Source organism: Rhinichthys klamathensis, unplaced genomic scaffold, assembly GCF_029890125.1.
Source record: "Rhinichthys klamathensis goyatoka isolate OS25496 unplaced genomic scaffold, OSU_Roscu_1.1 h1tg000153l_1, whole genome shotgun sequence".
NCBI classification, from domain to species: Eukaryota; Metazoa; Chordata; class Actinopteri; order Cypriniformes; family Leuciscidae; genus Rhinichthys; species Rhinichthys klamathensis.
Genome location: NW_026606688.1, coordinates 125,335 through 150,072, shown reverse-complemented (window position 1 = coordinate 150,072; position 24,738 = coordinate 125,335). Strand labels below are relative to the sequence as shown.

The following is a 24,738-nucleotide window of genomic DNA, read 5'->3' as shown; positions in this document are numbered from 1 at the left end:
GTTCTGCATTTTATTAATACTTTTTTCTCTGTTCATAATTTGTGTTTTGAATCTGATGTGATTATGAGAAAGAGGCCGAATGTGGCTCCCATGAGAAAGAGATGAAACATGGATCAATTCAGTGACAGTCCCAAACTCATCTTTTTGATAAAGTGCTCCATTATCCTTCATAAGTCCAGCTGCAAGGATTTCATGTCATAAACACTGCAGAGTCATTGCAGTTAGCGTCAGTGCACGGCTGAGAAAAAAATAAAAGACCCAGGAACTTATGGGTTGACTTTTTTTAGCCTAAAACATGCGTATTCTGAGCACTCATGATTGCCCATGATATACAATCTTTGTAAACCACTTCTGTCAGTGTGGGGTTTTTTTTCTTTGCTAATCTAAGCACCAGACATCTCTCCCAGCCATTATACCTTGAAGCTTTAGCCAAAAGATCAAGGGGAACCTTTAAGGTCATTTTCGCTCATTTGTTTTGTTTCAGGGCTTATTTCTGTTATTAGGAAGCTCAGATTTGACAACAATAGTTGTAATTCTTCTATATTGATAAACATCTTTAATTATAAAATAAGTTATAATATAATAGCAATATAATAGCAATATGAGTTAAATTGCAGTCTAGATTTTTAATCTGGTCTTCCCACTGTTATTTTAATGATTTGGATGGCTTATAGAAGACTTGCAATTAATTTGATATTATTAGTTTAATTGTGCTGTGCTTTTCATAACCTGTGCCTATGATGAAGGACTGTGTCCATTAATGATCCCCAGTTGTGCTTCATTCCACTTATGTCATTCTTAGGCTTTTGTGCTGTACCTTAATTGCTGTATAGTCATTATGGACTCACAGTTGATCTTATGCATTTGTCATGCTGTAGTGAAATTCTGATTCCAACTGTTTGATGAATATAATACACTCAATTTACATAGAAACTGTCTGTCAGAATTTAAGCTAAAGTGAAGAATGCATTTGTTTAAAATCTCATATTGCATCCAACTTTTTTGCTCACCAGCCACTTTGGCTAGTGGTTTTCCAAAGTTACTAGCCACTCAGCATTTTCACCGCCCACAATTTTGACATCGATACCATGGGGGGAAAACTACCATATAGATATTTTTAATAGTATCTCATAATTTGGCAGCAGGTGTTTTAGGCTGCTGTCACTTTAAGACCCGACACATGGATCCATTATACAGTTACACATGCATTTTCTTTCTCAACTGTCACTGTGTTTTTCAAGACTGGCATTTTGACATTATTTTCTATGTTTTTGACTGTTTAAGCACAATAAGCAGCGAAAAATAACTCAGTTTAGTATTGAGAGGTGGCTTTGTGTGTGCGCATTTTGGGTGTGAGCACAAAATCTGCGGGAATGAGTAAAATTATGCGCAATACGCACAATCCCACGCTGAAATTCAAGCCCTGTAACAGCAACAATATTCATCCTGATCAAATGAAATGAGGCGGGTTTGTGTATCTCGCTATCGGAGAGATGAGAGAGAGAAAGTGCAGCTGGTATCGTGTATCTATTCTTTGGAAAATGAGTATTGGGAGTGTTTCCAATATTTCAGTACCAATATGAATCAAAAAATCTATATTTTTGACACGACATTGCACTTATTTCAGATGCCATTTTAAATGACTACAATTGAAACCTATATATTATATATAAAATTCAACCCGCCAAAGTGGCTAGTATGACTGCGTTAAACACCACGGCTGAAATCCACCCTCATTTGGCAGGTTGGCAGGTGTTAATATCAAGCCCTGCTGACTATAATTTGCCTACATAATAAATGATCCGAAAAGCTATATAGGGTTCGAGCTGTGTTTTGCTTTGGTTGTGTTGATCATTGGGCTTTTTCACACAGACTTGGCAACCCTGGTTATGTGTGCAGGCCACAGGAGGAGGTGCTGAAAGGTTAGATGTACAATCAGGAAATTCTCTGTGATGGCTCCAGCTCCCTCAGTGGGTGTCTATATTCCCATGTCAGAGCTTTCCTTTTCCTTTTTCATTCACACGGCACCCAACAATCCCTATGACTTATTAGAGCTCTGCTTTGTTTAGCTTTGCTTTTCTCTTGTTTTGCTAGTCTTTAAGAGACTGCAGGTTGACATAATGAATCATCTAGCAGAGAGAGGTCACGCATCAGAGGGACACTTATGTGGACCGGTCATCTGCTTTGACCATTTGTTCAGTGGCAGGAGACTTCTGGACAACTGCTCCCCTCTGAGTAACCACAATGTTCTCAGGATGATAGAGCAGGTCAGAACGTATACCTCGGCCTCATGCAAACTAATAAACATACTTGTTCTGATTTAAACATGATGTGATGGATGCAGCATGAGCATCTGTGTGTGAGCTGTAGGGGTTCAATCAACTTTAATCAGCATGCTTCAGCCTCTCCAAGAAACACAGTTGGAGAACTACAGCCATCTCGCAACGGCCCATTTGCACCACAGTTTACTTTAACCTAGCAAGTTCTGAGGAGCCCTCAAGGCCACAAAACCTAAAAGTAAACACGCCGCACACGGAATGTGTTTACCAATCTGCCAATGACCTTTTACTACGTGCTTCAAATGTGTTTTTGAGGATTTTAATCTGAAATCGACATTGCATATGCGCGTTTGCTTATCAGATTGTTGAATTAAAGGCTAGAGGAAGGGAGTGCACTTTTAATGCCTTTAAATGTTAATTGAGCAAGTGAAAACTGATAGGTGAAGTGTACGAGTGCCAGGAATATAAAGGCCTAAAAATAGAAGTTGTCACCAGATGAGTGGAAAGAAAGTGTTAGAGGGGTCAGAACTAACAGTCTGGCCGTGTGTTAGAAGTGTGTGTGTGTGTGTGCGTGCCAGTGGCTGTGCTTCTTCTTTCTCCGGGTCAACGGGGATGCACACTCAGGGTTTGACAGGATGTCAGGTCGATCCTTCTGCCTTCATGTCCATCTATCTGTTGAATTCTCTCTGTGTTGTCTGTTTGTTTCTTTCTTACTCTCATTCGCTCTGTCCCAGTGGAGAGCAAAAATCAATGTGTCCCTGTCTGTCAGTAAGATATTGCCTCGCAGGCCTCAATTTTTTCAACAAAATGAGTGCAGTGGATGTGTTTTGATATTGATGTACCACCCAATATAAAAGCTGCATCATGATTTCAACTTCAGTTGATGGATCACCAGTTGTACATGAAAAATCAGGGACTGTCATGATTCTGCCCTCGTGTCCTTGATTTTCTCTAGTCTTGAGGCAGGATCATGACAGAATCATGTTTTGTGTGCAAGCACATGGTCTTGTGTTTTGAGCCATGTGCTTGTGTTGTCTCGTTACGTTACCCCGCCCCCTTGTTATCCTCGTCTCGTCATTATTGTCTAGTCAGCTTCACCTGTCTTTGTCATTAGTGTTCCCCTATTTCATCCCCTTGTGTTTGCTGTCCTGTGCCGGTTCATTGTGTCACACTTTGTGAGAGTCTACCTGTGAGTACCTTGTCTTTGGAGAACGTCTTGATCTTGTATTTGCTGTTTTATAGTCTAGTGTTTGTCTAGTGTTATCTAGTTTAGTTATCCCTCGTTTGTATTGCCTCTGTTTTGCCCCCTCGTGGGCTTTATTTTCCCCTGTTTTTCTGTTATAATAAACGTTGTGTAATTGTCTACCGTCTGCGCTTGGGTTCTTCTGCTATCATCATAACAGGGACATTTTATTCTTTCTTTTTTTATGAAAACCAAATGTTTTTGTACAAAAATGTTGGTAGCACTTTACAATAAAAAGTAAAGCATTTATTAAAGATTCATTTTAATGTCAATGATACTTTAAAGTTAATTTATACAATGTAAAATGTTAAAAATGTATTTTAACAAAACTGTTTAAAAGATTTATATTTCTATTAAATGCTGTTCTTTTAAAGAGACAACCGTCTTCAACATTGATAAGCATGAATGTTTTCTGAAGGATCATGTGACACGGAAGTAAAAACGCTGAAAATTCAGCTTTGCCATCGCAGGAATAAATTGCATTTTAAAGTATATTAAAATAGAAAAAAACTTTGAATGGTAGTGTATGTTGATCACCGTAGAAAATAATCAAAGAGTAAGAGTTAGAGAAACGTAGTTACAATAAAAGTAAGTTATTTTACAATAAAACTTTTAAAAACAAAGATAAGAGAAATACCAACCCCAAACGTTTAAACAGTTGTGTAGCCTACATTAGGTTTTCAAGTAATATTACCCAAGATTAACATTCTCTAAAGGTATTTGCATTCATTCTTGTTATTTCATGTTAGCTATTGCGTTAACATAAAGAATTGTGAAGTGTTACCAAAGTATTTTTTAAGTCTCTGAGCTTATTAAAATAATCAATCATGTCTATGTACAGAGATATTTCTACTTTTCCCAGTAGTATGAGTAAAACTGAATTCAGAAGAAGTGAAAATAACTTAATGTCACAATAATACAATATTGTGAAATTTTTATGGATGTTTTTCATCTGGTATTGTGAAGTTCACACACACACAAAATAGTAATCAGCCAGTCACACAGTCACATCTTCACTGGCCGTCCTGGGGTCTTGTACCTCTATTATGTCCAGTCTGTGGCCCGCTGGGACTGTCTCAAAAGTCCCTCAATGGAATTTAGAGAGGGGGGAAATCATTTTGTCTTTCAGCAGTGGATTTTTTTTCTGCATGTGCCGTCTGTTAGTAGAAGTCTCAGGCCATTATTCACGAAGCTTACAAAGGTCGGGTTATGCTGCGAGCAAATCCCTCTTCAAACTAATTATTGTTCTCTGAATACATGGATCAGCCTCTGTGCTGTCGCTGTGCTGGGTTCAATGCAGACTATTGATTTTAATTATTTCTATAAGAGAAATATTTCACTGTGAAAACTTCCTCACATGGTGTGTTGGGTGTCAATAAAACCCAGTTAATTGTGAATCAAAGGGACACCTTATTGTTAGTCATGCTAACATGCTTAGTCCCTTGAATATGCAGTCACTTATCCAAGATTAGGCTTTAGGGAAAGGAGGAGGAATTTTAAAATATCCTGCCTTAATCAAGCTGTAGAGTCCATTTGGCCAGCTGTGAACCTCTATACGGCCCAGACGTGTGTGTGTGGTTCAGGTCAACTCTACGTTATGGGGGAAAATATTTCCCACAAAGATGGCAATATCTAAAAATCCTTGTCCTTGTGGGGAAATTTTTTGGTCCCCATTAGGAAAAACTTGTGGGGCAAAATCATCATCACAAGTGAAGTTTTTTTTAATGTAAAAATGCAGAATGTTTTTTATGACTGGTAAGTTTAGGGGTAGGGTTAGGTTATAGAGCATACAGTTTGTACAGTAGAGTATAAAAAGTGTGTGTGTGTGTGTGTGTGTTTGAGCTGATTATGGTCACCATGAAGCATTGCGGAATTCCCCAGCTGAGAGTATAGCAACATCCTCTGTGATTGGAAAGTGGAAAATGTCCAATGGCAAATTAACAGGCAATTAATTACATTATCATTTAACAAACATACACAAATGAGCCAAGAGACAGGATGCCAAAAAGAGAGGGGAAGCTTGAGCCGGCCGATAGGAAGCGAGGACAGTTGCGGTTGGAGTGCGGCCCTGTCCCTGAAACCAGCATGCACTCCATACCTCCCTTCCTCCCTGTATTTTCCTGTTTACCAACCTGCTCGCTTGCTTGTTTGGATGTTTTCCTTCAGTCCCCCGAGTCGATATCTTCCTGTGGCGCACGGGCACTCACCTGACTTAATCGCTCCGGTCTGGCTGCCGGACGTCATTAAAAGGCTCAGAATATCGACTCCGGGAAGTCTGATGGAGTCTGGTGTGCGGTGCATTGTTTGGAAAATGCCTTGGATTTTGCCTTTCTCATATTTTAGAGTCACATCTTGCTTCATTCATCCCATCTTCCCTTCATTTTGACTCTGTCTAACTAAAAGAGGCTGTGATTTTCCACCAATTCAGTGTCGAGGAATTAATGCCACCTGAAAGTGCTGAAGGGATTTATTTATTTTTGCAACTGACCTGAACCTTATAATACAATGCCTTCAAATAAATGTTTAATTTAACTGTCAGACATAAGTGTGAACTAATGAGCGCAAGCAAGAACGTGAAGCATTGAACAATTGTGTTTGGATGCCAAAATCACTGCTGTTGTACCTCTCAAAGTGATGGCATGTCCGTTCTTTGTCTGCTGCGTACAGTCTGAGTATCATTTAGATTAGTCTTTCCTCCCATCTTATCACCGGTGACCTCGTGACCCCCATGTCTGGAGGAGCTCGCAGATGCAGCGTGGTTTGAACAAGGTCACCGAGGTCTCTGGCCAATAATGCCATCTGTTAGATGTGGTGAGTGTCTTCATATCAGCCTAGTCTGTTTGGCTATGGAGAGTGACTTATCATATGGTCAGGGATGTGGTTTAGCCCACTAGCTCAGTGCTTCTCAGAATTTTCAGGTCAAATACCACTTTTGATCAAATCACAGCAAACGTTTTCTCAAATGACCTCTTTAAATGAACTGAAATCAAATGTTTACGAACTATCTCCAACAAAGTGATTTACTCCTTAATCAAGAGTTTACAAAAATACTGGCATCACGGTGATCTTTCCTCGCGAGGAACGCGCCGGCACGTTTTGGTGGATTTTTTCCACTTAGCAGCTAAATCGACTTAAAATACTCCATCATTTTTTGTCATACATAAACGAGTAATACATCATTTGAAACTGGGTCTACTTTTATTTGTGTACACTCACAATAATGGTAAAACTTTGTGCTTTTGTAAAATAAAGAAAACAGACGGGGTGCGCTTTCAGTCTCTGTGAACTTCTGTCTGAAACGCATTTCAAAAATGAACCGAAACTCATTGAATACTTGCCACACGGATTTGAGACATGTCTTTTGAAAGCTTGAAGTGTCTACTATTAAATTAAGTATTTTATATCGAAAACAAATGTTCTCTTTTTATGTAATCCGTATGAAACCAACGTGGGGTACCACAAGACAGTTGGGAGCTTCCACTTGACTCATGATCAATCAACACTAGCTTTCGTCAATGTTAAATCTTCTCTTGAAATTTATTTCCAACAAAAATACATGCAAAACTGGCTAAATAAACTTAAAAAACAAAGTCCATCAGTTTGTTTGTTCTTTTGAGTGTGCGAGCACGGTCAATGGCCATTTTACCTACAGAGGGAGCACAAACTCAAATCAACATAAATAATTGTAAAATAAAAATTTAAATAAAGAAATACATTTTAAGGAAAGTTAAATATAATACTTAAATTAGAATAAATAAACACCATAAACAAATCAATATACTTCTCCTACAAACCGGCCCCTAATTGTAAATGTATACAATTACATTATATGTCTAAATAAGGAGCCAATGTTTCTATTTAACAATATTATGAACATACAAAGTAAGAATAATTATCTAGTCTGTCCAATCACTGTGGGCAAGCTTCCAAGTGTTCATAAACCAGGCCGAAGTGACAGAACCCTGACACTTTACTTCTTTTTAAATCCTTCTAAAAAAAGACAAAAAAATCATACTGACCCCAAACTTTGGAACAGCAGTATGTATATGTAGTAATTTGAGGGGCTGCCTTGGCTTAATGCACAGCAGGTTACAGCCATTAACAGTCTTGTAAATATAGCTTCTGCTTGACCTTGTTCCTCTTGTGGTTAAAGGGCATAATAAATGTTCTTGAAAGTGTTTATCTGTGCATGTCTTAAAAGTTTCATTTAGCCTCAGTGTAGGTTAATATTCATTGATGCACCTCATGTCCTGGTAACCACACTGACCGCATTCATAAACATAATGAGTGGTGTTTCCTCCTGGTAAACACTCAGACCCTGTGACAGGTCACCGCCCATTCTTCTCTCAGAGCATCGGAATGTGTCACTCTGGGTGCCGGAGACATAAAGACACTCACTTTTCATGTGGCCCAAGCATCTAGTTCAGGCCAAAACAGGGGAGAGATGGGCAACATACTAGATTTCACTAGATTTTGAAACGGCCATCGAGAGGCACGTTTGTTTACTTGAACTATGCCGATTTAGGACTGTGGGCAGGAGACGTCGGATGACTCTCATACCAGACTGAATATATGACTGCAGTAAAGAGAGGAGAATTTTCTCATTCTGTGGTCAACCAGCTATTTCTGTTCATCAATGAACAGACAAGTATCTGCTTTTTTCTCTCTTGTCCCGCTTTCAAATAACACAGTGTAATGACATGATTGTCCAGCTGCTTCTCATTCTCTCTATATATCGTGAGGGCCTTCTGAGGGAGAGTTTCAGCATAACAAAGGTTGTGTGGTTCTTTGTTTTCTTGACACACTTGTTTTAGTCTCTTTCTATGTGTGAGGAACAGAGGGCTTTTAGGGTTGTCCTGTGAATCTGGAAGGATATTCTTTGTCATTGTGCTTTCTGGTATCACCAAATGCAACTCTTGACCCATAAATATTTAACACCACAGACCTAAATAGAAACTTCACTTTCACCTCTCCCTCTGCAAAAGACCCTCGGCTGGACTTTGTTTTCAGCACCCCTCACCCTCTCTCTCACACACATAAATATTTATAAGGGAGTGAAGGGAGAGAAGTTTTATTAGGGCATCTGTGATTTAATGTGATGGACCAATCACAGGAAGAGAATAAATTGCACTTCTACTACAAAGTAAATAAAAATAACCAGCAAACCTGAAATCATTAAAGACAGTTGACACATTCCACCAACACTTTGGTGTTACCCCTAATATTAGTAACGCATTGTAAAAAAACAACTTATATGATCGATAAGTTATGACAACATATGTTTTTACATTGCTTTAACTCATCAAAATAAGTCAAGTAATTTATTTTCAACTTTTTTTGTTATATAAGATTCAACTTTTTTTTAAGTCAGTTCAAAATAATATGTTGAAATTACTTAAACATCCAAGTTGATTGTACTTAAACATTTAAGGCAGCAACTTTTTTGTATCTATAGTTAACAGGGTTTTAATTACTAACTCTATTTCAACGACCAACAACAAACTCTGTTATGCATAATCTTCTCCCAATTGCAAAAAATGCTAAATTTTTTCGTTTTCTTGTTCTTGTATTAGGCATGTTTTGGTAACAGGGTTGTGAAAATTGCATATCTCATAGAAAATGATTTGAAGAAGACGAGAAAAGACCTCCTGAGATTCAAATTTGACATTTTCCATATTATGTCCCATGTCAATAACTTGTTTTTGTTTTTGTTTTACTTCTTTTAAGCCCTACTTCATACCCAATTCGTAGACAGTGCCTACATTTGTTTAAACAGAATACAGACTCCATATTTTCTTTCTTTTGAGGAGCACTGAGCTCAGCGCTCTCTGTTATTCAAAACTAGAGCACTTCCACATACCTTCATTAATTCTGAGGAGTAGACGCACAGTGGGGTCTCTTCCTCTGGTACGAGCGGCGTGTGTGTGTGTGTGTGTGTGTGTGTGTGCGCAGCTCTACTCCTGCACCCCGGAGACCACCCGCTGATTATGTAAAACTCCTCCGCCTCTGAGTGTCTAAGCACAGCCGAGAGGGAAGTTCAGCATCCATCTCCCCTGACCCTGTCTGACCCGTCTAATCCCGCCGTTTCTCAGGTTCTGATTACACAGATCAGGGACCAGCATCGGGATCCAACACCAGCCCCAATCATCAGTCACTCCGACTGGCATCTGACAGCTCCCATGGCCTGCTGGAACCTTCTCCATTCCCGCCCCACCCCGATACATCCACTTCAAAGTATCACAATCTATCTGAGGTTATCTTGTTTATTCGGCCATTGAACTCCCAGGAATATCAGTTCGATTAATGGACAGATCTCATGACAGAATAAATGTGACTCGCTCAATTGAATTCTAATATGCCAGTAAGCATAGCTTAGCGTGTATCATTTGCTTGACGTGTCAATGAGATCACTCCATATGGTTTGATCGCACACTGCCGATGACATGCATCCGGTTTCGTGATCCATTCCATGTGTTGGCTTAACAATCCTGTCTTCTTTCAGCACAATCTGGTGCAACCCATGTATGATGATTTCAACTGTCATTACTTCCTTTTGTAGCTTTGAAAAAAACTGTATACTGCATGGTACATTGTTTTATACAAAAACATTCAGAAAGCATTTCATTTGCAGTGAAGAAATATTTCCTCACAATGTTTGGCATTGGATGTCAAAAGCTAACTTCAAACATGCTCCAAGCTTTCACAAAACGTCCACCTGCTTTTAATCTGGCACACTTAGCAAAGTTTGCAGCAATTAGCATTTAGACAGAGAAATTTCTGCTTGTCCATGCCAAAAACAGAGTAATCGATCTAATCTAAAGGGAAATCGTTGTATTCACAGTCTGTGACTTTGGGACCTAAAATTGTCCTTGTTGACAGAAGGGGCTCTGTAGTGCAATGGGTTCTGTTTCCTCGGCCCCGCGGACTGAAGTTGAGGTACAGACTCCATACGTGACCCAGCTCACAACCTAATCTAAGGCATCACGTGTGCTACCCTTGAAGGATTTCCTCTGCACACTTCTCATTGTTTCTGTAGGCACATTCCTTACTCTTTTTACTCTCTCTCTCTTTCTCTCTTTCTCATTTGACACGGCATAACATATTTCAAGTGGCAAACACATGCTGTGTGTCCTTGGTCTCTACTAGTGTTGATGTCTATGATTTACGTACCAGCACCTCCGGGCATTTGACAGTAACTACTGTAGTCATAGATAATGATTGACTGAGCGAGAGTGCGTCCTTACAGTGAGCAGCTGAGGAACATGGTCAGCATCATGGGAAACGATGTGAAGAGCAGTACAGTGTCAAGAGATATTTACACTTTCTGATGGAAATATGGTATTCTAATGGTATTCCTACCTAATAAAACGTTTAAACCAGCCCAAATTGTTTCACTGGTCTTAGCTGATTTAGTTGGTTTAGCTTTGCAGCAAAGTGATCTTCTAGTCCATAAAAAAATGTCTAAAACAGCCAACAGACCAGCCTGATTTAAACCATTTTTTATTTTGTTTCGTTTTTGTTGCTTTACTTATCTTTGCTTTCTTGTTATTTTTTTCTTTGTTCTGCTTTGTTTTGTTGCTTTGTTTGTTTTGTTTTGCTTTACTGCTTAGCTTTGTGTCTTGTTGCTTTGTTTTGTTTTGTTTCCTTGTTTTGCTTTGCTGCTTGGTTTTATTGTTTTTTTGTTTGTTTGTTTTTCTTGTTTTTTTATGTTTTTCTTAGTTTTGCTTATCTTTGCTGCTTAGCTTTGTGTTTTGTTTCTTTGTTTTGCTTCGTTTTGCTTTGCTGCTTGGCTTTATTGTGTTTTGTTTATCTTTTTTTTTTTTTTGCTTTACTGCTTTTTGTTTTATGTTAATTTTTGTGTATTGTTTTGTTTTGTTTTATTTATTTTTTATTTTCGTTTTGCTTTGCTTTGCTGGTTAGCTTTGTGTTTTTTGTTTTGTTTTGTTTCATGTTCTTTCATTGTATCATATTCTTGTCCTTAGATATGACTCAGGTCCCTTCGTCAATGTCAGTCTATGGCATTTTTGTGCTTATTTTATTATCCACCAAACAGAAATTTTATGTCTGATCAAAAGTAATAGCATAACTCAACAATCCACTATAAATATAACAGGATAGTTTTTTTGTTGTAAAAGACTTACATGTGTGGGACCTGACACACATGTCATATGACTGTGCTTTGTTACCTGAGTCTCAGATTACAGTGCATCCAGTGGTAAATTCAGTGTGTGACTGCATTGAGCTCCTCTCATGACTGAACTGAGATCAGTGATCTATGGTTGTGAGTGCGAGGCCGTCTGAGCTCTGCTGCTTTGTGTCAGTGGAGGTATTGCTTGTGGCTCCCCGTGCTGCTCCACATTACCAGGGAACGGTTGCCAGGGCTACCATTTATTAATATCCATCTATAACTTTGAGCACTGTGCTCATTTGAGCAAATAATGAAGACAGCCGCTGGTTCCAGGGGAGGTTTGCTGGCATTTGAGCACGCAAATCTGCATACTTACAGGAGTCTGTCGGTGTGTTTACGAGCTTGTGAATAAGGGTACAATATTGCAGAAAGTATGTCCAATCGCATGTTTGTGTTTTTGAAAAAAGCAGCAATAGCAAAGTATTAACCAGGCAAATAAAATCAACATAAATTTATTTTAAAAGTACTGAGAAGCATGAGAAGAATAATTCATGTGGGCTTAGCTTCTAGTTAAAAGAGTTCTATTTTCTTTTTTCTTTAATTTTCTTTTCTCTAATATTTTCAGCCTTTTACTGCTTGGATTAATTTGATCAGCCATGTAGCCTTTTCATATCACTGTAATTCATATTTCCAGTTGCATCATTCACAACATAAAACAAGAATCTCGTTTTTAAGATAGGCTATTTTGAATATTCATGTGTCAAGTTATCTATGTTTTAGGGTTCAATATAATTGGAAATAATATTATCAATGACATTTATGCAGTACAATATTTCCCAGGTATCAAGTTGGAACCGCTAGTAGAGCAAGCAAAAAAAAACTAATGGTGCAACCCTGCCCCCTGCTGGTTCGTTTGTTTCACATATATTTGATGAAGATACAGCTCTGGGTGTATATTGTGTAACAAAATAGTGTCTGTCTTTTTTATCTTGTGTAAATTTACTCACAAGACGGCCCTGATAATGGAGCACTGAAATGTGGAGTCTGTGGTTTTATCTTATCGTCACTGATTGTGTGTGTTAATTAGTAACTGCCTTTTGCTGGGTTTTATTGTTTGTCATAACATTTGAGGCTGTTATTGATGTGTGATGTCACTGGAAAAGAAAATATTTTTATATTTATATTGTTTTTATTTTTTGATAAAAGATTATGTACTCAAACAAATTATTTAAAGTATACAGATTCATAATTTGAAATAACACAGCAATGTTTAGTTCAATTAGTAAATAGGGTCGATTTTGATATCATGTTGACCTTGGCGTCATGTGGAGGAACTCTGAACACATAAATGTAGACATTTTGCATTAATAATCTGTTCATAAGAATGCAACATCTCTGTAAGGGGGTACATCTCCTCCTAGCCTACAAATGACACTGTTGCTATGCAGTAATGAGTTTAGTGGCAGAGGAACGACCAGACATGCATCTCAGCTGTTCACTGGATCTGACTGTGCAATTGTCTTCATAAAACAATCAAGTGACATGCAGTATTATTTGATTTATCTGAGTTTATTGTTTAATAAATATGAAAAAAAAAGTTATTTTTTACTGTTGGAAAAGGTGTGAAATCAAAAAGTAATGTTTTCGATGAAAATGCTCCACAAAGCACTCAGTGGACTCAGGAATGACATTTAAAGGGGTAGTAAACTCAAAATTCAAATGATGTCCTTCTAAATCTGTAGAATGTTCTGTGGAGATCAGGAGATGAAAGGCAGAATTCCCACACTGCTCTTTTCTGTACACTGAAAGTAAAAGAGGGATGGATGTTATAAACTGTCTGAAGTCATGTGATACCTTTGTTGTGAGCAACAGACCTAAATTTCAGTTGTTATTTGGAGAAAATCTTCTCTTCCACTGCAGCTCGTGTGTAGACTAATATTCAAATATGACCCGTCAAGACAAGGTCGAACGCAGTGATTCTCAGCAAACTTCCAAGGGGACCACAGGGTTAGTTAAAATCATTTTATATATATTAAAAATTCTCTGGAATCACAAAATAAATCAGAGTTCAATTATTTAAAAGTTAAGCAAGCAGCATTTTGTTACAGCAGAAATTCCAAGGGAAATAATCTTGGTTTCACTTTATTTTGATGGTCTCTTTAACACATACTGACTATAAGTAAAGTTGCACTTACATGTCTAGTACTAACTCTCATTAGAGTGTTAGTAGAGTGTTAGTAGACTGGTTGGGTTAGGGTTAGAATAAGTTGTCATGTTTGTAAAGTTACTTATAGTCAGTAGACTGTCTTCTGGGGGAGCATAACAATAAAGAGTTAGCCAATATTAAGCAGACAGTCTACTAATACTCTAATGAGAGTTATTTGACGTGGAGTTGCAAAGTTTCTTAGTCAACAGAATGTTCAAAAGGGACCATCCAAATAGGGGCATTGAATATTGTATTGGCCAATGAGGGCCTTTGAGTAAAAAAAAAACACTGTTCTAGCAGTTTGAATACAGTGCAAATGAGATTTTAAATCTACTGCAGAATGGGACATTTTAAGTGTATAATTAAATTTGGATCTGTTCCAAAAAACTGTCATATGTATTCATAAGTTTTGTAATATAGTGCTTGAATTGTATGACCTACTTTTATATAATTGTATGAACTACTTTTTCGGAGCTCAACATCATCCCCATTCACTTTAATTGTATAGAAGAGTGCAGTCTGAACATTCAGGCAACCTTCTGTTTTTACAGTATGTTCCACTGAAGAAAAAAAGACATTGAACAACATGAGGGTGAGTAAATGGTAACATGATTTTCATGTTTGGGTGACTTATCCCTTTAAGTGGACACACAATAAAACCTTTCTTGCAAAACTTCCTGGCAATGAAAGTCAGAGTGATGTTGTTAGCTAACAGTGAGATTGCAGAAGAGAGCAGTGAAGTGGGGTTCATTGCTAGACTACAGAATGTTTCAGGAGACATTGGCTATAATTTATATGTGAATTGCAATTGCTTTGCCATGCCTGGGTAGATGCACTGCACATTATAGAAGGGCATAGAGAGAAGAGACACCATGCTTTTATTACTGTAAAGATTAGATTCGCAGCCAAAGTGCCTCCCCCGCTATGCACATGGCTCTGGTTAGGACGGCTCTGAGTCAAGATAATGCATGATGTAGTTTCAGATAGGACATACACACCCTCGTACACACACGTGCATGGACTCACAAGACAGAAACACTCGTGCCCTGCTGTCACTCTGTGTGTGGACTTGCTTGGAGCAGATGGTCTAAAATGAGTTCCTCAGGCTTGATACTGGCTGTGTGTCTTGTGGTTCTTGGAGGTAAAAAATAAATGTGTGTACGTGATAGCGACTTTGTTTTGATGGCGTGGTTTAACTATGCAAGAATGTGACAATCGTGCACTGTATGAGTAAGGCTTTCATTACCATCTGTTGTTGTGTCATGTATGTTGGTTTATTTATGAGAATACATTTGCATGTCATTAGCCTTAAAAATGAATTCTGCTGTAAAATGTCATTTGTTTGCTCATTCTAACCACAAAACAAATCTGTTTACATATGATTATGTAAGGGACTGCGTTAAATGTTCTTGCCTTCGGAGAATGGTGATATAGTGTGTTTTCTATATTTAGCTATATTGTTTTATGAGATTTTATGTGAGTTTGAGAGTTATAATGCTGCATGTGCTTTTACTGTTTCCATCATATTGACATGTGAAAACATTGTCATCTTGAATTATAAAGGTATAAGTTTAACCACCGTTGCTGCCCTTTGATCAGCACGTGTGCTTACAGTGAGTTTAAAACAGTTACTCTGTTGTCCTGCATGTGTTTCTTCTTGTGTGTCATCACAGGAGGCAGACATGCGGTGCGGGCCAAAGGAGGGCCAGGCAGCGAGAGGAACTGTTCGGCAATTCCTCCGGTACTCTATTCCACATATATCCTTACTCTGTCTGTGTTTTCCACTGAATAACCACACAACTGATTCAGCCCACTGCTAGGACTCGTCTTTAGCTCAGAGAGAAGTGGGAAGAGAAAATAATCTGCCATCTTCTCCTCTGATAAGAGCTTTTTTTAGGTCATGCACACTCCAAATCTTATCTCAGTATGTGTGTGTGTCTTTCAATCCCTGTGGGGACCTCATCCTGAATACACACTGACTCCTGGGGACGTGTGTCACTGTGGGGACCTAAATTGAGGTCCCCACGAGGAAACCAGCTTATAAATCTTACAGAATTATTATTTTTTTAAATGTAAAAATGCAGAAAGTTTTGTGTGATGTGTAGGTGTAGGGGTAGGGTTAGTGTAAGGGCACAGAATATACAGGTTGTACAGTAGAAAAACCATTACGTCTGGGAGTTCCCACAAAGATACCGAACCAGACTGTGCGTGTGTGTGTGTGTCTGTGTCTGAGTAAATGCATTAAATTTGTGGTATTTAATATTCTTGAGGATAACATTTTTACATTTCCTTGATGAATACAGTAAATCATTTTGATGCAGTATATTTAAATGATTTATTCCTTTTGTTCCAGTATTTGCCACCAACAGCTGTAAACACAACTCTGAGGCTTCGTGAATTGAGAGAGTCCATGATCAGTTTGAACATCTCTGCCTACATCATCCCTGCCACAGATGCTCATCTGGTACTAAACTGCTAACCAGTGTCAGAAATTAACTTTCATATTAAGGGTTGATATTGGCCGGCTCCCTTGGAATTGAACCATTTAAAAACAAAAACAAAAACATTGCTCGGATGTCAAAATAAATTCTAATATTTTAACAGTTATAATGAAATGCAATTTATTTTTTAATTGAAAACTATATTATTTATAAGAACCATACATTCATATGAGCTATAAATTCAACACTATGAGAAAGCTACAGGTCTTATGTATCTACAGAATAGATAGAATAATATGACATACTGTATATCAAACAACATTTTGCCACCACATTTTAAATATATGGGGCTCTTTTTGTCACTTCTTTATCCATTTTTGGTCTAAGCCCTGATAAATGTTTGACCCTCCTTCTAAACCTCAGCTCCTCTTTCAATTTTCTTCATTCTCAGACATTAACTCTGTGACAGTAACTGACTGTGATTGTATTGGCAGAGTGAGTACATCGCCCCCAGAGATGCGAGGATGGCCTGGATGTCTGGCTTCACTGGCTCTGCAGGTGTGTTTCACAGAGCCAAACCATCATAATATTGCTGCATCACTAATGCATCATTCTCAGTCACATTACGTTTGTCACTTTGGACCTTAACAAATGTTCCACTCCTGTATTCTATTATAACTTACAAGAGTCTGTTTCTAATTCCTAGGCACAGCAGTAATTACTCAAAACAAGGCTGTTTTGTGGACCGACAGCCGTTACTGGATTCAAGCAGAGAGACAAATGGACTGTAACTGGGAGCTAGAGCGAGATGGTGAAGAGCAAATTATGAGAGTGAAATTAATATTTTAAACTTGTCTAAGAAGTTAAAGTATGAATGCCTTTTCTAGCACATATTACAATTAATATCATATGTATTGAATCATTTTATGATATTAATTACTGCAATTTTTTCCTCTGATGTATTAACTGATCTGAGTGTTTAACACGTTCCTGGTCTAACTCTTCTGGATCACAGGCTCCATTCGCAGCATCACCAACTGGCTAATCATGGAGATCCCTGAGGCAGATCACGTGGGCTTTGACCCATTCCTCTTCTCTGTAGGTGAGCAAACATGGCTACATTTTCTTAAAATAAGATAAGTAATGTTAAATTGTGTAATGTTTTCTGTTAAAATGTTGCTTTTTTCATATTCTGGTTTAATGTGTGGAAATAATGTAACAATGAGAGCAAGGAAGGCAGGCAGAGAGGAAGTTCTAAGAGCAATATAGATACCACGGAAAACAAATGACAGGAATACTAGGAACAACTGACAAACATCAGCAAACACTGGGGCTTATATACACTGGGAAAACTAAATTAACAAGACACAGATGCAAACAGAAACAGGAAACTAAATCAAACTAAACATCAAAGCCCAATAAAGTTTGGTAACACTTTAGTTCAGTAGTCCACTTAAGACACTCTACTAACTAAGTAACTTTGCAACGTGTCAGCTAGCAGTCGTTAGAGTATTAGTAGACAGTCTGCTTAATATCTGCTTACACTTTATTTTGATTGTCCCTCAACACACAATCTACTGACCATAACTTTTTGAGTACATGTCAATTAATTCTACATTATACACTTATTCTTCTACTAACCCTACTAATACTCTAATGAGAGCTAGTGAATATAGCTGCAAAGTTACTTAGTCTAAAGTGGTGTATCGAAATAGTGTAAAAAAAATGTTTTTTTTTTAAGAAAAATAATATTTTATTTAGCAAGGATGTATTATGTGACAAGTGACAGTCTTTAAACTTTTATAATGTTACCAAAAAAACAATTTTAAATAAATGCTGTTCTTTTGACCTTTCTATTCATCAAATAATCCTGACAAAAATCACAAAAATATCAAGCAGTTGTTTTTAACATTGATGATAATAGTAAATGTTTCTCGAACACCAAATCAGCATATTAGAATGATTTCTGAAGAATCATGTGACGCATTTTAAAATATAGTGAAGTAGAAAACAGTTATAATATATAATAATATAATAAATGCAATAATATTTCACAATATTACTGTTTTTACTAGCCTGGTTAAAACCCAGACTATTCTCAGTTGTAACTGAGTTATGGTCTAGCAAAACGTCAGACAAATCATTTCTAGAGGGCGTCACCAATGGACGTCGTTGATGGACCTAAAACCAATCAGAGCGATGCCGATGAAGGAGATGACGTATGCAGAGCGGCGGAAAAAACATCTCTGAGTGTTGTTCTTTGCTCGGTTTTTAACAAAAAGGAAACGTTCAAATCGCTTAAAACAGACGCGATAGCTGATTCGAACGAGTGATGTTCTACGGCAGCATCCATCTTTGTAATGTAGGCTACAAAATCAGCTTCAAAATCCCAGCGCTGTCGTCATCGTGTAAAGCCTGCCCCAACGTTTCTGATTGGTGCCTCGATTTCGACGGAATGGAAATGGGCTTGAATAAGCTCTTTGCCAGACTAACTTTCAGAGCAAATCTAAATTTGCCGGAAGTTGTCTGGGTTTTTACTGTATTTTTGATCAAATAAATGCAGCCTTTGTAAGCATAAAATGGTAGTGTATAAATAAAATATCTTAAAATGATGATAAGTATTTGTGATAAGTAAAAACTGTAGTAACAAAAATGATCATCAAATTCAGTCCTGAATCATTTGGTCACTGTTCTTTGTTACTGCAGACACATTTGGCGTCTACAACACCAACCTGGCTCCAGCGGGCCGGATCCTGAAGTCTATTCCTGATAACCTGGTGGATAAAATATGGACGGATCGACCTCCTCTGCCTCCTGACAACCCCATGCGCTTGCCTGACAGTGTCATTGGTGTGTGCATGTCTTATCAGCATCACTTGACTGATAAGTGCCACGCGAACAGCACAGAGGATCATAAGATCATGACAAACAGAGCAATAAAGCTCTTATTTAATCTTTAATGACCAGTGATATAACTTACGGCAGTGACAGTAGACAGAGGGGATATTCTAGCTCATCCGGTGCGAAGAGAAAGTCAATGAAGCTTGATTAAAGGAATAGTTCACCTAAAAATGACTTCATGTTGATCAAAACATGCATCTGTGGGACATAATAGGAGAAATTCTGTGCTTGTCGCTCTTGCTCATAAAAGAGGCTTTCAAGCTTCAAAAAAGTATTCTAAAATAAGTTGTGCATTTTATTCCAAGTCTTCTGAATTTATATGATAGCTTTGCGTGAGAAACAGATCAAACGATTTAGTCCCAACAGGAAGATCATCTTTTAGGGTCTCTGTAAGAACCTAATCAGTCTGATTCATGAATTAATTATTTAAACCCAGTATCATGAAATTATTTTTAAAGTGGATAAATTAAAACATTGGAAAGATTTGACTCAAAATAATGATTCATTTTCATAACGATTCATGATTCATTCAATTTTTTTTCTTTTCTTTTTTTTTTGTGCACTGTTTAATTAAGGTTTTGATGTAGTTGAAGATGACATTGTGCATGTGTGTGTTTGTTCTTTTGTTCAGAGAGGACCTGGCCAATGAAAGTAGATCATATACGAGCCCAAATAAGTGGCAATCCATACAAGCCCACCGCTGTGCTGCTTTCAGCTTTGGATGAGACCGCATGTGAGCACCCCAATGCACAACACAATGCCAAATGCAGGATATTTTCTCTGAATCTTTCTGTAAAACTTTTTTCAGGCCAAAGCATTTAAGTTTGCGTCTCTATTTTCAGGGCTGTTTAATCTACGAGGCAACGACATCCCTTTTAATCCATTCTTCTATTCTTACACTCTGCTGACAATGGATGAGATATGGCAAGTTCCTCTGTTTCATATTAACAGCACTATAATTAGTTGGTGTGCAGTTTCTAACTAACCTCCTTTGCCAGGCTCTTTGTGCACATTGAACGTATATCAGAAGAGTTGAAGCTGTACCTGAATGCTTCGTGCTTCCAGGCCTATTGTGTGCAGCTGATTGAGTACAGCTCTGTGCGCATTTATCTGCAGTCCTATCTACAGAAACCCAACGTGAGGGTGTGGGTGGGTACAGAGTACACCAACCAAGCCCTGTATGAGCTCATCACTCCTGAGGTAAGACCTAGATCCAAATTATAGACTGCTGGTATGTGCTTGTCAGCTTGGATGCTCAAACTATCTGCAGGCTGAATATGGCTGAGATGGTTACACAGCCCTTAAAGTGTAGTACTAATAATCGGTTTTCACTTTCTGCATTTGGTTTGGGCTTTAATGTTATCCTGCACTTCTGTTCAAGAAGTTTTATACAGTAGTCTGGTTTATTTTTCCCATATGGCTTTTAAAAGCCTAAAACATATACATAAATGTAAATATGTAACTAGTCTAGCAGACGAAAAACAAGCCTATGTGCTCGCATCTATCGAAAAAGTTTAGTTATGCATCTACGTCAGGCATGTGACAAAATTAGATTGCTATAACCAGTGGAGCTGTTTCTATTTTTGATACGGTGCACAGTTTCAGCCACTTTATTTTGCCCTTCCAAGTCTGACTGAAAAAAAAAAAGATTTTATCAACAGATACAGGGGCGGACTGGCCATCTGGAGCACCGGGACTTTTCCCGGTGGGCCGCTGGCCAATGTGGGCCGGCCCGGTAAACAAATATATATAAAAAAATATATATATAAAAAATGACGGAAATCATAATATTACATTTCTTTTCTACGCAAATGGATGAGGGAATGGATATGTAAATATATATATTGTGACCAACCGTTACATCAGAGGCAACAAAAACTGTTTAAAATTTTAATTTCTCCTAATGTGACTCCTTCCCGATGTGCAAGGAAAATTGCAGATCTCAAGAAATACAATCCTAGACATTATTAGTCAATTAAACATGCAGAACAGTGTGGACAAGTTGCTGTTGGATGGAGGGATGGATGGATGGATGGACTGAAACTATGATTTCATAATGCATAATGAATACTATAGATGGATGGATACTGTAGATGGATGAATGGATACTATGGATGGATGGATGGACTGAAACTATGATTTCATAATGCAGCTTGTGTCCCACACACAGTACAGGTGAAGACAATATTTTACCACATATGAACTTATCTCTTATTTCTTTAAGGACAAACTACTGACCAGCACCTACTCTCCGGTACTGACCACCAAAGCAGTGAAAGATGTGACAGAGCAGCGTATTCTCAAAGAGGCTCATGTAAGAGGATACGGTAACACTTTACAATAAGGTCCCATTAGTTCATGCATTTACTAACATTATCTAACAATGAGGAATATATTTGATACAGTATGTATTAACCTGTATTAGTGTTAGTTAAAAAGTTTTTTTTTTTTTTTTAATAATGTATAAACTTTAACTAAGAATAACAAATGCTTTAGAAGTATTTTTAATAGTTAGTTTATGTTAACTAATGTAGTTAACTAATGTTAACAAATGACACCTTACACACTGTCTTCTCCCCAAATGACCATCAGCCTAATGGACACTGTTTACTGATACCTGTGTTGTATTATCATAATTTCTTGATTGATGGGCCCTTTATCACACCATAAAGCCACATTAGGAGGCCAGACAGGCTCCATTCACTGCAGCTTGATTCAACTCAATCAATGTGTTATCTCTCCTTATCGTAGAACCTCCATCAAACATATTGGGATCTTTTTTACTGATGATGTTTGCTGTATTCAATGGTCTATGGACATATTTTGCAGAATGAGTTTTTCAATCTAAAACAACTGCATCTGATAACATGCATGGACAAACATCTTTGTTCTGGTGTTTTATGGCCTAGAGCCAGACGTCAGTTGACTGCATTCAGCCACGATGGGTGAACATCCTCTCTGGCTTCCCACAGGTTAGGGACGCGGTCGCAGTCATGCAGCTTCTGTTGTGGCTCGAAAAGAAAGTTCCAGAAGGCACAGAGACCGAGCTCACAGCAGCACAATTTGTTGATCAGTGTCGCAGGTACAGAACAGCTGAGCTAAACCCTCATCACTGATACCACTCACACATAAAACAAATGGTATTAAAAATTAAGATGATGTCATCATACTCACCCTCAAGTTGTTCCAAAAATCTGAGAAAAGAGTTCAAAAGTTCAAGACTATGTACTATGTAGAAAATGATGGACAAAACTACTTACAATCATTCATTATAAGTATGTTTTTAGTATGTACATTTAGTCTAGGATTCTCATATTAACTAGTTGCTTATTAACATGCATATTACTAGTATATGTATAGTAACATACATATTACTATATTGGCTGTTTATTAGTACTTATAAAGCATATATTAATTCCTTATTCTATATGACCATATTCTACATCCCTTAACCCTACCCAATACCTAAACTTAACAACTACCTTACTAACTATTAGTTAGCAGTAATTAGGCGTTTATTAAGGCAAAAGTCATAGTTAATAGTTAGAAAATTAGATCGAGAATTGGACTCTAATTCAAAGTGTGACCAAACAATGTGTTTTCATTTTGTTGCAAAATATTTATACATCTACATATACACATGGTTATAGGATAGTTCTTCACAGTGAATTTTTTATTCATTTATATTGTGATATACGCGTGGAATTCTCACTCAATTTTTACATATAATGCTATAAAATGCTTTTTGGGCTTATTTCTTGAAAGATGTATACATTATGGCTAAATATTAGTTTATGGAGAAAACAAAATGAATATTTAATTACAGAAACAGACTGTAGCACTATATATTAGCCGTCTTTCTAAACATTCATTGTAGGCATAACATCATTTGCACAAGTAACCTGTTCCTACATCAAGGATATTAATTTAGAAGGTTTTATCACTTGTGTAAATCACTTTGTGGTGTATTACAACACATTTACTTCCTTTTTTCTGAGAAACACAAACCCTTTATTGTGTTATGGCAGCAAGCAAAAGAACAGCAGAGGGCCGAGTTTTGAGACCATTTCTGCAAGTGGACCTAATGCTGCTCTTGCTCACTACAGGTAATAAATATGTATTTATTTTCCTGCCCTCTGATTTAATTATATTCAATTCATTTACCTATAATCATTGCACTATTCTCATGTATTACAGTCCATCTACTGAAGCTGCAAGGAAGCTGACAGTGGATGAGATGTATCTTGTTGACTCTGGAGGACAGTACCTGTGAGTTTCATAGTACTATTAGTACGTAGTTCTGTTTGTGTGCAAACACACGATACATAACTAATCTCACTCACTGTGAGCTTAACTTAAATAGCAAGTAAACTGGTTTCCATAAAATGTTGAGTTCATTGAAACTAAAAATTTGAGTTGGGATCTCTTTCTCTGTACCAACTCAATTTTTTTGTTTCCAGGTTAGTTACTATTTAAGTTAAACCAACTAATCAAGCACTAAACCAGCTATCTCATTCTCTGTTACAGTGATGGTACCACTGATATAACACGTACTGTGCACTGGGGTGAACCCACTGACTTTCAAAAGGTACTGAACAGGCATAGGGAGATACTAATGATGCAAAGCATAATTTGATGCTTATATTTAGGCTACTAAAAATAAAAACTGCTTTCTCCCTGTTTTACTCTGATAGGAGGCCTACACAAGGGTGCTCATGGGAAATATTGAGATTTCAAGAACCATCTTTCCTGCTGGAACTAGAGGTGAGGATCTCCTCATCTTCACAATCTCCCTTCAAGCAACCATGTCATGATACTTCCACAAGAGGGCGAACTATCCACAGCAGACATCTCACAGTGACAACCACAAAACCTGTCATATGCTGACCATTCATGTGTTTTTATTCCCACCATAGGCGTGAACATGGAGATGCTGGGACGAAGAGCATTGTGGGAAGTTGGTTTAAATTATGGTCATGGCACTGGTCATGGTGTGGGGAACTACTTTGGAGTCCATGAATGTAAGTCTGATTCTCTGACATGTTTATATATTTGACTCAGTAATCTTGTTATATAGATGCATTTGTGTTGATAACAAAAGTAAAATGCACTACTGTTTAAAAGTTTGGGGTCAGTATGTTTTATATATATATATATATATATATATATATATATATAAATAAATGAATACTTTTATTCATCAATGATGCATTAAATTGGTCAAAAGTCACAGTAAAGACATTTGTAATGTTACAAAAGATTTCTATTTTACATAAATGGTGTTCTTTGCTAAACTGAAATATTTCTATTCTCCAAATATATCACGGTTTCCACAAAAATATTAACTGTTTGACCATTGATAGTAATAAGAAATGTTTCTTAAGCATCAAATCAGCATATTAGAATGATTTCCGAAGGATCATGTGACACTGAAAACTGAAGTAATTATGCTGACAATTCAGCATTTGATCAAATTAATGCAGCCTTGGTGAGCTTATAATAATATATGCTTTCATATTGTTATATCTCTGATATGTGAT

The 24,738-nt window shown here is 37.5% G+C and overlaps 1 protein-coding gene across 1 annotated transcript in view; it reads left to right on the top strand.

Annotated features, from left to right (window-relative positions):
• The window catches only part of xpnpep2 (X-prolyl aminopeptidase (aminopeptidase P) 2, membrane-bound), a 30,076-nt gene that overhangs the window by 3,821 nt on the left and 1,517 nt on the right, over positions 1-24,738 (top strand). The window contains exons 2-18 of the mRNA XM_056258571.1: positions 14,844-14,997; positions 15,530-15,597; positions 16,210-16,320; positions 16,792-16,855; positions 17,004-17,108; positions 17,313-17,399; positions 19,004-19,147; positions 19,830-19,931; positions 20,041-20,122; positions 20,197-20,398; positions 21,423-21,512; positions 22,171-22,280; positions 23,227-23,304; positions 23,396-23,467; positions 23,726-23,786; positions 23,893-23,962; positions 24,115-24,219. Coding sequence (XP_056114546.1) covers positions 14,844-14,997; positions 15,530-15,597; positions 16,210-16,320; positions 16,792-16,855; positions 17,004-17,108; positions 17,313-17,399; positions 19,004-19,147; positions 19,830-19,931; positions 20,041-20,122; positions 20,197-20,398; positions 21,423-21,512; positions 22,171-22,280; positions 23,227-23,304; positions 23,396-23,467; positions 23,726-23,786; positions 23,893-23,962; positions 24,115-24,219 — 1,705 coding nt within the window. The remainder of the gene's footprint in view (positions 1-14,843; positions 14,998-15,529; positions 15,598-16,209; positions 16,321-16,791; positions 16,856-17,003; positions 17,109-17,312; positions 17,400-19,003; positions 19,148-19,829; positions 19,932-20,040; positions 20,123-20,196; positions 20,399-21,422; positions 21,513-22,170; positions 22,281-23,226; positions 23,305-23,395; positions 23,468-23,725; positions 23,787-23,892; positions 23,963-24,114; positions 24,220-24,738) is intronic.